This window comes from Anguilla anguilla, chromosome 2 (genome assembly GCF_013347855.1).
Source record: "Anguilla anguilla isolate fAngAng1 chromosome 2, fAngAng1.pri, whole genome shotgun sequence".
In the NCBI taxonomy this organism is placed as follows: Eukaryota; Metazoa; Chordata; class Actinopteri; order Anguilliformes; family Anguillidae; genus Anguilla; species Anguilla anguilla.
In genome coordinates, this window is record NC_049202.1 from 61364277 (window position 1) to 61379276 (window position 15000).

The 15000-nt window shown below is 52.1% G+C and overlaps 1 protein-coding gene across 1 annotated transcript in view; it reads left to right on the forward strand.

The window, feature by feature from the left end:
• sdk2b (sidekick cell adhesion molecule 2b) overlaps positions 1-15000 on the forward strand; it is a 92182-nt gene that overhangs the window by 963 nt on the left and 76219 nt on the right. The window contains exon 2 of the mRNA XM_035401039.1: positions 12825-12931. Within this exon, the coding sequence (XP_035256930.1) occupies positions 12825-12931 (107 nt within the window). The remainder of the gene's footprint in view (positions 1-12824; positions 12932-15000) is intronic.

The window sequence follows — 15000 nt, forward strand, 5'->3', positions numbered from 1 at the left end:
TCTGGCCCTGGCTCACTTTCTCTCTTCTCTCTTTCCCTCCCTTCCTGTATGTTCCCTTTCCCCGTCCTCCCTCACTCTCACTCTTCTCTCTCCCTGCATATTTCCTTCCCTCTTCATCCATCTCTCTCCCTTCACCCCCTCTATCTTTCTTCTTTTCTCCCTGGTCCCTCCATCATAATCCCTGGGGAACTGTCCCTAATCTTTATCCTCCCCTTCCTCTTCCCTGCGGGTTCCCCCCCCCCCCCCCCCCCCGACTCCGATAGTCTCGCCTTCCCTCACACACCCCTGTCGAAATCGTGCTGACACCCCCCCCCCCCCCCCCCCCCCCCCCATCGCGGGACGCCTGCGAGGGGCTGTCGCCACCGCCGATAGCGCTCCTTTTAACGATAAGGCGGAGATCTTAATCGAGGTGTGAAGCGGCCTTATCTCCCGCAGTGGCGCTGGGTTGGGGGGTGGGGGGGAGGGGTGGGGGGCATCACCTGTCTGTCACGGGCAGCGGCCCCCCCGCGCGGAGATCAGGTGCGTCGGCGGGGGCCCGGACGGAAGACGCTGACGCGCCGTGACAGAAGGCGCGCTCAGCCTCTCGGCATGATGGGAGATTAAAGGCCCTGTCACATGATCACATGGGCCGGACCGTGCGGAGCAAAGATGATCAGACAGCTGACTGGTCCTGATAATAGAACATCTCTGTCCTTCTCTGGCCCAGAGCCTTACCTGGGCTGTGCGTATGGGTGTGTGTGTGTGTGTGTGTGCGACTGTGTGTGTCAGGGTGCATGTGCCTGTGTGTGTGTGTGTGTGTGTGTGTGTGTGTGTGTGACTGTGTGTGTCAGGGCACACGTGCCTGTGTGTGTGTGTGTGTGTGTGTGACTGTGTGTGTCAGGGCACATGTGCCTGTGTGTGTGTGTGTGTGTGTGTGTGTGTGTGACTGTGTGTGTCAGGGTGCATGTGCCTGTGTGTGTGTGTGTGTGTGTGTGTGTGACTGTGTGTGTCAAGGTGCATGTGCCTGTGTGTTACTGAGTGTGTGTGTGTGATTGAGATAGGAGCGCTCCGTGCTGTACAGTAGTACCTCGGTGTTTGGGGCTCATGTGGCGCACCCAGGCCTGTGGTAAAGGAGTCCAAACAGACTGCAGGCCCAGCACTGCCCCAGCACCCCAGGAGGTTGGCTAGCGCCCCTCATTTTGGAGCTGGTGATGAACGCCACCCGGCCGTTCGCCCTTCCGTCCCGCGGTCCCCGATCGATACCCCCCCCGCCCCCGCCCCACGAGGAGTCGCCCCGCTAGCCGCGATCCATCACTGTCGGAGAGCGTGACCTCGCCGTGTTCCGCCGGGCCACCCGCTCCGGCCCCCGCCCGGCGCGCCTGCTCTCATCGGACATAAATCACCCAATAGCTGTTAACCTGCGGCCCGTGGGTCACTGCCTGGCTCAAGGAGACTGGCACGGCGGCGCGGTGGGTGGCACCTGGGTTCACATCCTTTCTGGGTTTGGGCCCTCTCTGTGTGGAGTTTGCATGTTCTCCCCGTGTTTGCGTGGGGTTCCACCAGGTACTCCGGCGTTCTCCCACAGTCCCAAAGACATGCAGGCTACCTGTGGGGTGTGAGGGGGTAGGCGTTCACTGGGAGTTGCTGCAAAACCGCATGCGTACTCAGTCAACCCACCCTGTATAAATAAAGGCTAATAATAATAAAAATGAAACAGTATCGTCCTGATTCCTGGGTCTGCGTATTACAGGTGTTACAGGTGTTGCAGGTGTTACAGGTGTAACAGGTGTTACGGGTGTTACAGGTGTAACAGATGTAACGAGCGCCCAGCTTCAGTTCCCGTAGCGGGAAGGCCGTCGCTGACTCCCGTGCGCGGGCGGGCGGGCGGGCAGCTCCGCTCCGTGTGACAGAATGATGGATCGCGTTTATTTACCGCCTCTGAGCACTCGACGGCGAGGAGGGGGGGCGGGGGGGGAGACTCGCCCCCGAACCCCGCCGAACCTCGCCGGCGTCTGGCGCTCACACCCAGCGTGGCACACGGCTGCTTTCTGGAGCGGGGAGAACAGACGCGCGCTCAACAAGATTATCAGCCGCTAATTATGTACCGTTGTGACAGTTATTGCGGAACAATTCGAAATTGCGGGTTTCGTTTCTTTCGCCGATGACATTAATTTCATTATGATGGATGGGGCGGCTGGAAAGGAGAGTGATTTTCACCTCACATTACCTGCGGATTGTGTTTTGTTAAAGTTAGGATATTACGCTTTATCATAATACTATATTTATTACACGGCAATGCATTGCTGACATTTATTAAGAGAAAACAAGCAAACAAATACAAGTGCAAAACTCGGGGATTAAATTATCTGTAAAATTAACTAGAGTCAAATGATCTTTACTTACCTGTTCACTCTGGGCCTTTCTCTGTTCGCTTGCTGTACACTCACTTTCCAGACCGTTAGCCCCCATTACTTCCCTGTTAACAGATGAGAGAGGGAGAGAGAAAGAGAGAGGGAGAGGGGGAGACAGAGAGACAGACAGATAAGAAGATCCAATGCAATAGAGAAAACAACAGACAAAGCCGGCTGGACATAAAGAGAGAAATAGTGACAGAGAGAAAGATAGCGAGAGATAGTGAGAGATACAGATGATGAGAGAGGGATAGATAGATAGATAGATAGATAGATAGAGCAGGTCATCAGTGTTGTTTGCATGGGATTGTGGGGTTTTCTAAGGTTTTTCTAAGTCTCAGCTCTCAGTCTGTCTGGCTGGAGATACGGTCATGGCTGCTGTGACCAGCTTTCATATTTTTATTAACAGACACAATTTCATGCTGCCTGTGAGCAAATTAACAGCGCCTCAGTCCTTGCACAGGAAGCGTGGGGGGTGGGGGTGTGTGGGGGCTGGGGGTGGCGGGACTCTGATGAGCTCGCTTTGTTAAGTAGACTGGCGATCAGGAGCCAGACACAGAGAGAGAGAGAGAGAGAGAGAGAGAGAGAGAGAGTGAGAGAGTGAGAGAGAGAGAGAGAGAGAGAGAGAGAGAGAGAGTGAGAGGGAAAAAAAGGGTAACACAGTACAGCCGTAAACGAGCGCGTCTTTGCGGCGAATTTAACCCTCTCCTTGCCGCGGGCCTGCCTGTTTGTGGAGGTCGAGGAAGGGGGGAGGAGGAAGAGGAAGATGAAGAGGAAGAGCGATTGAAAAAAGAAGGGACGTGAGCGGTTCTTTCACGTTCTCCGCAGGCCTGTTCTTCCCCCCCTTCGTCCCGTGCGCTCGGCTGTTCCGTGGACTTGAGCCAGAGCGGCATTTACTCTATTAGTCAGGGAATATTCTTCCTTGTTTTTTTTTTTTCCCATTCAATATCAGTGCTCTATGATTACTGTGTAAAAGAGAGAATAAGCCCTGGCTGGGGACCGCTGGAGGTGTCACACAGCTGTTGTCATAGATTTCAATGGAAGGCGTCTATTGTCCTGATTAAATTGGATTGCGGCGATTGTAGGTGTTGAATGCTTGCAAGCGAGCAAAATGTTTTTTTTTTTTTTGTTTTTTTTTTTTTCTCTCCCAGTCCTCTCAGGGAGATGTCATACAAATATACTCAGCCTGTAGCGGTTTCCCCTCCGCCGAACGGCCGCGTGTTTCGCCTCGGTGCTCGACCGTGACCTCAGGAAAGCAGCTTTCCCGCGCGCAGGTAGCGTCGTCTGGAGCTGTGCTGCAGCGCTAATGGACTGCGCTCTGAGACTGGAGACGACATTCTCCCCGCCTGGCTCAATGGCTGAGCCGTCTTGGGTGTGCGTGCGTCCGTGTGTGTCTGTGTGTGTGTGCGTATGTGTGTGCAGGTGCGTGTGCGTGTGTGAGGGTATGTGTGTGTGTGTGTGTGTATGTGTGTGTGCGTGTGTGAGGGTGTGTGTGTGTGCAGGTGCGTGTGTGTGTGTGCACCTGCACGCGCATGTGTGTGCGTGTGTGTGTGTGTGTGTGTGTGAGGGTGTGTGTGTGTGTGTGTGAGGATGTGTGTGTGTGTATAAATGCTCTAACTCCCAGACTTTTCTGTGGCAGTCCCAGCTGCAGTAGAAAATGGTGCCTGTCCCTCAGCGTGCTCAGGGGATCTGAGGAATATCAGAATCAGATTATTGTAGAATGTGTGGGCTCTGATTGAGGAACATGACTTCCATTTCTGTGTAAGTGTAAGGTGATTTATTTTGTGGGGTGGGGGAGGGGGGGTGTGGTGTGGGTGAACGTACAGCTGGTGAGCCTGACCCATGCTGCGGTCGGGGGCGGCAGGGGGGTGGGGGTTTGACAGGGGGACGGAGGGAGCGATGGGGAAAGGGATTTATCGCCGAGCGGTTCTCTCCCTCCGCACCCTGCGGGACTTCTCTTTTTGGCAGCGTGCGGGTAATTCATCACAGCAGGTACGTCAGCTTATCATCCCACGCACCTGTCACGCGTGCTTTGGACTGTCAGCCTCTTTGAACACTACTGCCAGTGTTTATTTACTTTGCCCTCCGGGACTGTACCTGTTGCACCCCGAAATCTCGTCTGGGCACCTGTTCCATCCATCCAGTCCCTCCCCCTATAAGAGCTCAGCGCACCCTCTGTGCTGTCGTCCCTACCCTCTTAGCCCAGGACAGGATGGGGCGGGGGAGGTAGGGCGGGGCATGCTCTTGTTTCCATAGGGACCCCGGCTGTCACGTGCGTAATCCTCAAGCTGTTTCCAATGCAGTCGCGTGGGCACAGGTCACATGTTTCCTGCAGTAACTATCCCAATAACCCAACCCGAGTCACATGTTTATTACAGTAATTGCACAGTAATAACCCATGTTATTACGTTCCATGAGTCAGATGTTTCATGCAGTAATTTATGCAGTAACATCCCAACCTGTCACATGCTTCTTACAATAAATCCACAGTATTAAACCAGCCTGAGGCACATTTCTCACAGTAATTTCTCAGACTTTTCCCGTGCAGATCTGTGAGGGGTGGGGGTCCTTCAGGAGCAGGAAAGATAGCGGGATGAAAGCTTGGATGAATGGATAGCGGGGTGGATGGATCGAGGAATGGATGGATGAACAGAGGGATTATGGATGGATGGATGGATAGATAGGTGGACGGAGGGAGGCTTTTTTCCCCAGACCACCTGATAAGGGCTCTATCGTGTGAGCCCTGGCTATGAGGCTTGATTTCCCCTGGCTCGTTGTTCTGGCCCAGTGGGTGTTGTTCTCCTTCTTTTGCTTTCTTTGTTCGTGTTATTCCCTCGCCAGCGAACCTGCCCGTGACAGGTACTCGTAGACCGGGCGAATGCGTAGACGTGCATCTCATGATTCCCCGGTCTCGTGATCAGGTGAAGCCGGTGCTCTCAACCAGTCGCTCTTTGGCCATTAGCTTTTTGTGTGGGATTCCAGCATGCAGTACTCTACATACAGCCATTTTACTTGGTACTTTGTATCTTTGTACTTTGTATCGTTATCTTGATGTTGTAGCATGCCTCCTAGTTGGACATAAGAGTATAGGTTAGGTCAGAGAGTAATCTTTACTGAGTGAACAGGACTTAATGTGTACGTGGCTATGAAAAACTGAGTATTGTACCTTATCAGACCCGTGTTTTGTAGTTGTTCCAATGACCTTCGGTATGAACATATTTTACGTCGCTTTGGATAAAAGCGTCTGACAAATAAATATAATGTATAGCTCCCCCTATTGGGATGTTCAGGCGAAAGTGGCAGGGACCAAGCCTGTATTCCCAAAGGCTTCCGTGGGCAATCCCAGGTACGTGCTCCTTAGCCTGGAAAGCTGGGTTCTGCAGTGACAGGAATTCCACTGCTCAGACAGCTAGTCTGCCGCGCTCTGAAGGCGTTGCCACGGCGACACGGATCACACTCCCTGTCACTCCACCGCCCCCTCCCCCCCCCCCCCCTCCTCCACACACACCTCTCCTCAAGTCCTGGACCATGGCACACAACCCCCCCCCCCCCCCCCCCACCCTGCCCCCGGCCCGGCTCATCTCCTGATCCCCGGTTAATGAGGGGGCTCGACACAGCCGGCCGTCCTCAAAAGCATCCATCAATCACTGCCACACCCCGCAGTCACCAGCAGCCTGCTCCAGCGCACCGGCCCCTCAAAGGTTAATTATATTCATTATGGAGGGAGAGAGGGAGAGAGGGGGAGAGGGGGAGAGGGAGAAAGGGAGAGAGGGAGAGAGGGGCAGAGGGACAGAGTGGGAGAGGGGGAGAGGGAGAGAGGGGGAGAGGGGCAGAGGGACAGAGTGGGAGAGGGAGAGAGGGGCAGAGGGAGAGAGGGGGAGAGGGGCAGAGGGAGAGAGGGGCAGAGGTAGAGAGTGGGAGAGGGAGAAGGAGACAGCGAGGGAGAGAGAGAGAGAGAGAGAGAGAAAGGAAGAGGGTAGGGGGGGGGTTACGCTGCAGTGGGACTAATGCTACCCTCAAGGTCAAGCAGAAGGCCGGCCTCCCCTCCTCAGGCCCTCCACAGGCCAGGTGAGGTTAGAGCTGGAGCTCAACCACCTGTCAGCGCTGTCTCCTCCTCTCCCACCGGAACTACACCAGCGGAGAAGAAATTAATAAGCTTTAGTGCTTTCAGTTTCAGCCTGTCTTTCACCTCTCTCTCTCTCAGTCTCTCTGGCTCTGCTTTAAATTCAGAACTGTGTTCTAGGTGTGATAAATGCAGTTGTGTTGTAGAACTCCATAAATAAAGAATAAAGACTGAACCCTTGCAGTCGATAAAAGGTAGAAAATTTGAACCGGTTATAAGACAGTTATGATATTGACGGCAATAGCAGCCATAATCATAAAGAATTGAGTGGAATGTGAATACAGGGTGTATTTTGGTGGGGGGGGGGGAGGTGGGGGTGGGGGTGATGTCCTGGTTGGTTGCTCGCAGGCCCTCGGGGTGTGAGAGGCTGCCGCTGTGGAGTCTTCTCCATGCAGCGTTTTTTCAATTTCAACCGTTTAAATTGCAGGTTTTCACAACTGCTCGCTCACATTTCCTGAAATCATACTCCCATTTTTGCAGAAACTGTAAACACAAAACACAAAAACCTCGCATTGCTCTGGCCAGACGTCTTCTGGGACAAACTGAAGCACGCCACTCGAAAACATGTTATCTTCCGTCTAAATTAGACTTAGCTTTCAAACGGCACACAAAAGCCATCTAGTACACGGACACTACTGAACGCCCATTACACACTGCTGAGATCAATTTAAAACTACTGTAGAAGCCGTTAATGAATCAGTAACCATATGCTTTTTTCAGAACAACCTCTGTACATTTTGGAACAACATTCTGCAGTAATTTGTGTAAATTATGTAAATGTGTAAAGCATTACAGTAAAACTGTACAAAATTCACAATTTTTTTATTTGTATTTTCCAGCAGGTAAGAAATGTTGTAAACAGGTAAAAATTAAAATTAAAGTAAAAAAATTAAATAAAGTAAAAACTAAAATAAGGTATATGTACACATTGTACAAGGTTATCTAGTCTGCCTCAGTAACTTTGTCTCTGGCTTGGTCAGGCCGGAGGGCTTCGTCTACATCACAGGCACTGTTTTCCCTGGGCATCCACAACAACACAGTGGCCAATAAGGAACATCCACAACAACACGGTGGCCAATAAGAGACTTCCACAATGGCAGGGTGGCCAATAAGGGACATCCCCAATGACACGGTGGTCAATGATGTTCCGTCTTCTTCTTTTGGTCAGGTTAAGCCTCATTTACAAATACAGTATGTATTTGTGTGGGGTCTCTCTGTGATTAAGCTCAAATATCCTAAAAAATTAGAGGCCATTCAATTTCTGAAATCAGTACAGTATAATAAAGTCCAGCAAAACATATAGTGGAGGTAGTGCCTCATGTAGCTTACACTACATAGTGCTGGAATACAGTGCACAGTAAAATGTTCCGTGTTAATTCACCTCTAACAGTGTTAATTCGCCTCTTAACAGATAGCATTTGGTCCCGCGCTGGAACGTGGGATCAAATGCTATCTGTTAAGAGCTGAATTAAAGCGGGGACGTTTTCCTGTGAATGAAGACTTGCTCGCACATATTGGCAGTGTGGCCCTTTTGCTCTTTCAGAGTTCCTCTCGAAATAAAACGCGGTGCCCCCTCGCTCCGTTCGCACTCCGTCAGTCTGAAGGACGCGGTCGATGACGGAAACGCTGGTCGCGTCAATCCTGTGAAAAATGCCCTCTTCCACAATTAGGCTACATTTCCCATAACCGAATAACACTGCTAGCAGTAACCAGGGCTGCAGTGGCAGTTTCTTGAGAACATGCGTGGTCTACCACCTTCGGCTGTTTGTCTCGATTCTGCCAAAAATAGAACGACTGCAATCCGTTTTTTTTTTTTATAACAAAGTTTGAATATAACTCCCAAGTTCCTGTGATGTGAGTCACATTTAGTCTAATGCAGTCAGTTTCATAGTTCGGTTGAGCAAACGTCAGGTAAGAAAGCAGGACGCGTCATTCAAATGTTATACAGCAGTGGTTTACCCGATTTCCTCTCTGAATGTCCGGATTACAAATGCAACAGAGTAGCAGCTCAAATTTGGCTGCACTCCCCTCCCTTACTGTCATACCATAGATGAGAACATGGTCAATCAGAATTGCACCAATCTCAACGGAGACAAACGTTCTTCTCGCTCTTCATCATCCTCTCCCTCATCCACCTCCTCTCATTCGCAGTGTTCCCCTTCCTCTAGCTCTCTTTCTTTCTCTCTCCATTGTTGTCATCCATTGTTCCAAAACAAATGAACTCACCAGCAATCCTTTTTTATTCATCCCGAAGTTCTTATTGAACAATTTAGCGCGTTAGCGTTTGCACCTTGAGGACTGTGTGTTAATTGAGCTGTAATGAGCAGAGATTTCTATATTGAATGACGGTGTGTTCTGGATGAAAACACGAGGGTGCTCGTGCTTTATGAAGAGACTCGCGTGCAGGTTTTTGCAAAAAAGAAAACAAATTTGTAATTTGTGTGTGAACAGGTGAATAGCACTTACCAGTTTGTTAAAAGAGTCTTTCCTTTGGTAGGTAATGTAATTGTCTAGGATGTTTTGTTCATTGAATCAGTGTGTAAGTGATTGTGGAAACAAACTGTAATTTAAATTGCAGGTGAGTCTCTCTCTAGCTCCCCTGTTCCCTCTTTCCCTCATTTACTATCTTCCTGTCTGTCTATCTTCTATCTCCCTCCATCATTTTCCCTTTGCTCTTTCTTTTCTGTATCCCCTTCCCTTCCCCTTTCATCCATTCTCTCTCTTTCTCCCCTTCCCTCCCTCTCTCTGTCTCTCTCCCTCCATCCCTTTCTCCCTCCTTCCCTCTCTCTCTTCATACCTCTCTCCCTCTCCCTCTCTCCCACCCTCTCTCACTTACACCCTCCTTCCTCTCTCTCTCCCTTCCTTTCCCTTTCTCCCTCCCTCTCTCTCTCCCTCTCCCTCCACCTCTTTCTCCCCTCCTCTCTCTCTCTCCCTCCATCTCTCTTGTTTTTAGCACAGTCTGTCAGTGCAGTCCTCGTAGGCTTAAAAAATGCCTTCAGGCATCAGTGGTTAATGTGGATCTGAGCCCACACCAGCCATCCCCACACATACCCAGCAACACAGAACCCACTTAACATCAGCCGCGATCTCCATTCAGGGGATGCAGAGCCGTGTTGCAATGTGCACACAAGTGTCCAAATTAGCCTGGTGAGGATTTGGAGACCTGCGCATTGCACCGACTCCTAATTAGTCCATTAACACTAATGGGCTTCACGCGAAAAGTAATTTAGCGCACTTGGCTGGATGTCTGCCCCACTAACCCCTTACTTAATATGCTTTGATACTTCATTATAGCTTGAGAATGACGGGAGTGGACCGACTCCTCCCACCCCAGAGACCAGCATCGACCCGGGTGTCTGTCAGTCATCATGGCCCCTCCCCCCCCCCCCCCCCCTCGGCTAAGGCCTCCCCAGACCGAATTGTTGAGGATGTTTCCGGTCCCCACGTGGGGAATCAGACAAGCTGTGCCTTAATAGCGATGCAGACAGATGAGGGTTTGAGTGAAATGACTTGCGGAGCCCCGTTTGAATTCCAGTTAAATGATGTAATGCGTGAGCCGCCGTCACGCGGCTCTGGGTTTGATTGAGACGGTCTGGCGCGTAGAGCAGTGGCTCTGCTTGAACCCGAGCGAAATGATTTGAAGCAGTGGTGGCCAGCCGCGGTTTCTCTGAGAGCCATGGGATCTGTAGTTTTTTTTTTCATTTTTTTTTTCTGCCAGCACTCAGCACTTAATTGATCAAGTGGAGAATTTGATTACACGGTTGTCATGCCTGAGAGCAACGGAATATCTGGACTCAGGGAGCGTCGCAATTCCGGTTTTCACCGGTGTTTTATTTGCCGATAGAGAGAGAGAGAGGGAGCCTTCAGTAAACAAACAAATAAATGAATACCTTCTCCTTTCCCCCTCACTGGTTCTGGGTGAGAGTAATAAACTAAAATAACAAAGGAAAAATGAGCCAAACACAGCAAAAAGCTTTTCAGCCTCTCAGCTTTTCAGGTTCTGAGCTTTTCAGCTTTTCAGGTTGTTTTTCAGCTTTTCAGCTTCTGTTTTTTCCTCTTTTCAGCTCCTCTGCTTCTCAGCTCAGTTTTCTTGTTCTTGGGCTCGCTCTCTTCCGGCGTGTGGGCCCCCGGTCTCGGCTCCCTGCCGTGGAAAGGAGCGCACCTTAATGCCCTGGGCTGATTCCCCACGGCAACTCCCTTAAACAGTGGGCGGGGCTCCAGGCTGCCCCGCCCCCCTCCACCAGACCGATCCACGCCACAGCGGCTAACTCGCCTCCTCTGCGGCCTGTCTCACGAGCAGGGTTACTGAGTTAGCTGGATTACTGCACTCTCTTTCTCTCTCGCTCTCCCCCTTTTCTCTCTCTCTGTCTCTCCCCATCTCTCCCCTTCTCTCTGACCCCTCTTTCTCTGCATCTCTTTCCGTCTCCACCCTTTCTCTCTGCCCCCCTCGCTCTCTCCCTCCCTCCCTCTCTTTCATTCCGTAAGAGCGGATCTCTTTACTTTCCTCTCTCTGTCCTGTCTATCGATTGCCATCTGAGGTCAATAGCTTTTTAAAGCATCAAGATCGAACCTAGCTGTATCCTTTCCTCTATATCTCTCTCTTTCCCCCCCCTCTCTTTCGCTCTTTCTTCACTCTCTCTCCCTCTCTCGCTCCATGTCATTGATCCATGGGCCCGGCGAGCTTTCATTCACAGCCATTTGTAGCTCAAGGCCTTAAGGTCATTTACCTTCCAGGCCAATTATCTCCAGAGAGACAGAGTACACCCGCTCTGTCCTACTGAAGCGGTGCCGTTGCGTCTTTTTGTATTGCAGATAGATGTGTGATTCATATTCATTGCCGACACCTTTGCTCAGATCGGGCTGATTTCTCTCGGCCGTCTGCATGCGAGCCGGTGACTGACCGCGGGACCCTCGTCTCATCGCGTTGAAGGAGAACGGAACACACCGCTCTGTTCAGCGGGGCCTACCCCCCGGGGCGAACCCGCGGAAACGCTCAACTGTCGCGGGCTGCTGCGGGCTATGGCGCCACCTGCAGGTCGCTCGAAGACGCGGGCGCCGAGCGTTCCTTCCGCCGCTCGCTCGGCTCAGGCCCTCGTCGCGGGCGGGTTCGTACCGCGAGCGGTTTTCCCACGTCGTCTGCTCGCGACGCAGGAGAGCACGTCGAAATAAGAGACTGGCCAAAGGGGCGAGGGTGCCAGTGGCCCCATAGCCTTCTGTTCACTGGGTTTCCTGACTGGGAAAGGGAAGCTAGTGTGACCCTGGGCCAGCTTTATAGCCACAGCTTCAATTTAACTGACGTTAGCTGTATCTTTTGTGTGAGTTGGCTGAGTAAGCTTTTGTGTGAGAATCAAAATTGTGAACTTTTGTGTGCTAATGGGGCATTTATGATGGGGCAAAAATGTGAGCTTTTGTGTGCTAACGCGTTTCCTTGCTGCCGAACAACATGTGGCAGGCCTCGGTTAGGCTGGTAGGTGTGGATGCCAAACGCGATGAAAAAACATATTAGCAATGCTAGTGCCACGTGACTGCTGCCAATTTCAGCCTGTGAAACCGAACAATGAAACCAAATGTCCACTGTGCCCTATGGGACAGCAGACCCACCCCCAGCCCTGACCTGCCCCCGCCCCCCCGCCCCCCCCATGCCCCATCAGCAGTGTGTCCGGCCCCAGACGGCCACCACGGTAGGGGGTGCGCTTGTTACCCCTTGGCTGTGCCTTCCCTGCTCTGTGCCAATGATGTCATCCCCTCAGACTCCAGCCAGAAGGCCCCAGCGCACGCTGCTCTGGGCCAGTGTCCAGATAGAGTGTGTTACAGTGCCACCCAGTGGACGGGTGGATGTACTGCAGTTTGTACTGACTATTCCACTGGGACGCTGTTAACTTCAAGGTCACTGGAGATTGGGAGGGGGGGGGGGGGGGGGGGGGGGGGGGGGGGTGTTGGTGGGGTGGGGGTGGACGGGTAGGTGTTGACGGATTTCATAGACAAAAGCCACTGAAACCAGCTTGCTGTAGCTGTGATCATTTGCATATCAGCTGATTTTATATGTGAACACACGGCAGCCCCCCTGCTGTAGTCTCTAATACGCGGTCTGCCCTGCTGCCGCGGCGGCCGCGCCGTGGGGGGGGGGGGGGGAGTTTAGAAATCTGTCCGCGCACGCGGCGGGAAGAGTCATCCTCCGCCGCCTCGCAGAGCGCCAGCTCCCTCTCCGCCTGTTCAATGAGCTTCCCTGAGCCGCCGCCGCCGCCGCCATCGCCATCGCTATCGCCGCTGCCGCCGCGCGCTGAAATGTCCCCAATCTGTCTGTCCCGCAGGTACCTCATCCCCTCCCTGGACCGCTCGCACGCCGGCTTCTACCGCTGCATCGTCCGCAACCGCGTCGGCGCCCTCTTGCAGCGGAGCACGGAAGTGCAGGTGGCATGTAAGTGCCCTCTCTGTCTGAGCGTGTGTGTGCGTGGGTACAGGTGTGTGTGTGTGTGTGTGTGTGTGCATGCAGGTGTGTGTGTGTGTGTGTGTGTGTGGATATGGGTGTGTGTGTGTGTGTGTGTGCATGCGGGTGTGTGTTGTGCGTTTCCTCTTTAATCTGCTTGTCTGTTGGCCTCGCCCTTCCAAAAGGATGCGGTGGATCATGTGACTTCGCAAGACACCACACTCCAGTGCACTGGCCTAAAGAAATGTGCCCAATCAGAGTCTCTGGAGACTAGTAAAATGTGTCCAATAAGGAGCTTTGGGGACTGGCCAAATGTGTCCAATCAGAAGATCTGAAAACTGGTAAAATGTGTCCAATCAGAAGTTTTGGACACAGATTATGTGTCCAATCAAAAGCTCTGGAGACTGGTAAAATGTGTCAAATCAGTAGCTCTGGATGCTGGTAAAACCTCTCTCTCTCTCTCTCGTTCTCCCTCTCTCTATCTCTGTGGTGTTTACCCTTGTTCTCTCCTGTGCCAGTGTCAGCAGGTATGTGCTCTGCCCTTCCAGGCCTAACGGAGACGAATGAGCTCTAGGCTCCTCCCACTGTCACCGATCAGGCAGCCTATTGATTAACTCCGTCCCTTAACGAGTCGCGTCCCTGGACCCCTTCATTGATTTACTGTTTTATTTATTTTATTTTTATTTATTTTATTTTTTTGAATTGTTATTATTCATTTGCTGAGGTGTCCTTACGCAGGGTGACTTCCCCGACTTTCCTCTTTTGATGATCGATCTGCTCCGTGCAAACACAGATGGGTGCTGGCTGAGGATGTTCGGGCCCGGGGCCGTGTTGCACCGACGCCAGAGATTCAAACCTGCAACACTCCCCTTCTTCATCCATCCAATAGCTGATGTTGCCGCCCCCTCCCTCCTCAAAAACCTTATGAAATACCTGAACAGATGTTCATGGAGGCAAAGCGAGGATTCAGACCTGCAACCCTCCCCCTTCTTCTTTTTTGATCCAGGAGCTGATGTGCCCCCCCCCTCCCTCAAATAACCTTGTGATATGCCTGAAAAGATGTGTATGGAGGCACAGCCAGGATTCAGACCTGCAAATCTCCCCCCCCCCCCGTTCTCTGCCAGTTTGCTGCACGATGTTAGGCTCCCTGGCTTCTCGTCCGCAGGCCCAGGGGTTCATGCCTCTCGGGACGATATGAGAGGCTGAGCCGATATGGAGGACGTGCAGAGAGAGCGCAGGCTTTAATCTGTGGACTTGGAGCCGGACCAATTAGAGATCTCCAGTAAAAAGGCACCTTCGGAGACAGGGCGAGGGGGAGAGGGGGAGAGGGGGAGAGGGGGAGAGAGGGCGAGGGGGAGAGGCCCGAGAAGCAGCACATGAAAGGGGCGTGGGATCGGGCTCCGCGCGCCGTTCTCTCCTGCCTGGCGGGCGCGGCGTGCCGCGTACGCAGATCAGCGCTCCTGATTCCCGCGGGGAGCCCGCGCCCCGCCCGCCGTCTCCGCGCACGGACGGGAAATCGCGCATCGGAGTTCAAAGGCACCTCATTGGTGCCTTAATTCGGAGATTATATCATCGTTACGAATGTTTTTCGCCTAATTAGCCATTTGATGAATTATTCACACGATCTGAGGGGGGGGGGGGAAAGACTTGCTTTGATTTTTTTTTTAATGCGCCTTGTTTTTTTTATGCTCGCTCGTTGGCTTGGGAACGAATCGGACGGGCCGCGTTCGGCGATGGAGAAAACACGTGATGGGATGTGGCGTGTAAGGCCACTGGTGACGCGAATCTAACTTCTACTCCTAATTTATTTGAAAAGAAAATGAATATTCGCGTGTGCGTTCGTTTTTCACGAATGAGGAAAACGGACGCCCTAGCTGACGAGGTGTACGTTGACACATTACCAGAAAACTACGAGTGAGCTGGTCACATTTTCTATAAATATCATAAATCCAACATTTCAATGACAAGCCTGTCAGTGTTTATGCATCGTCGTGCTGCCAATTCATGAATTCACGATTTGACACCGGTTCTTCAACTGACGAAATTATGTCTGTGCTATT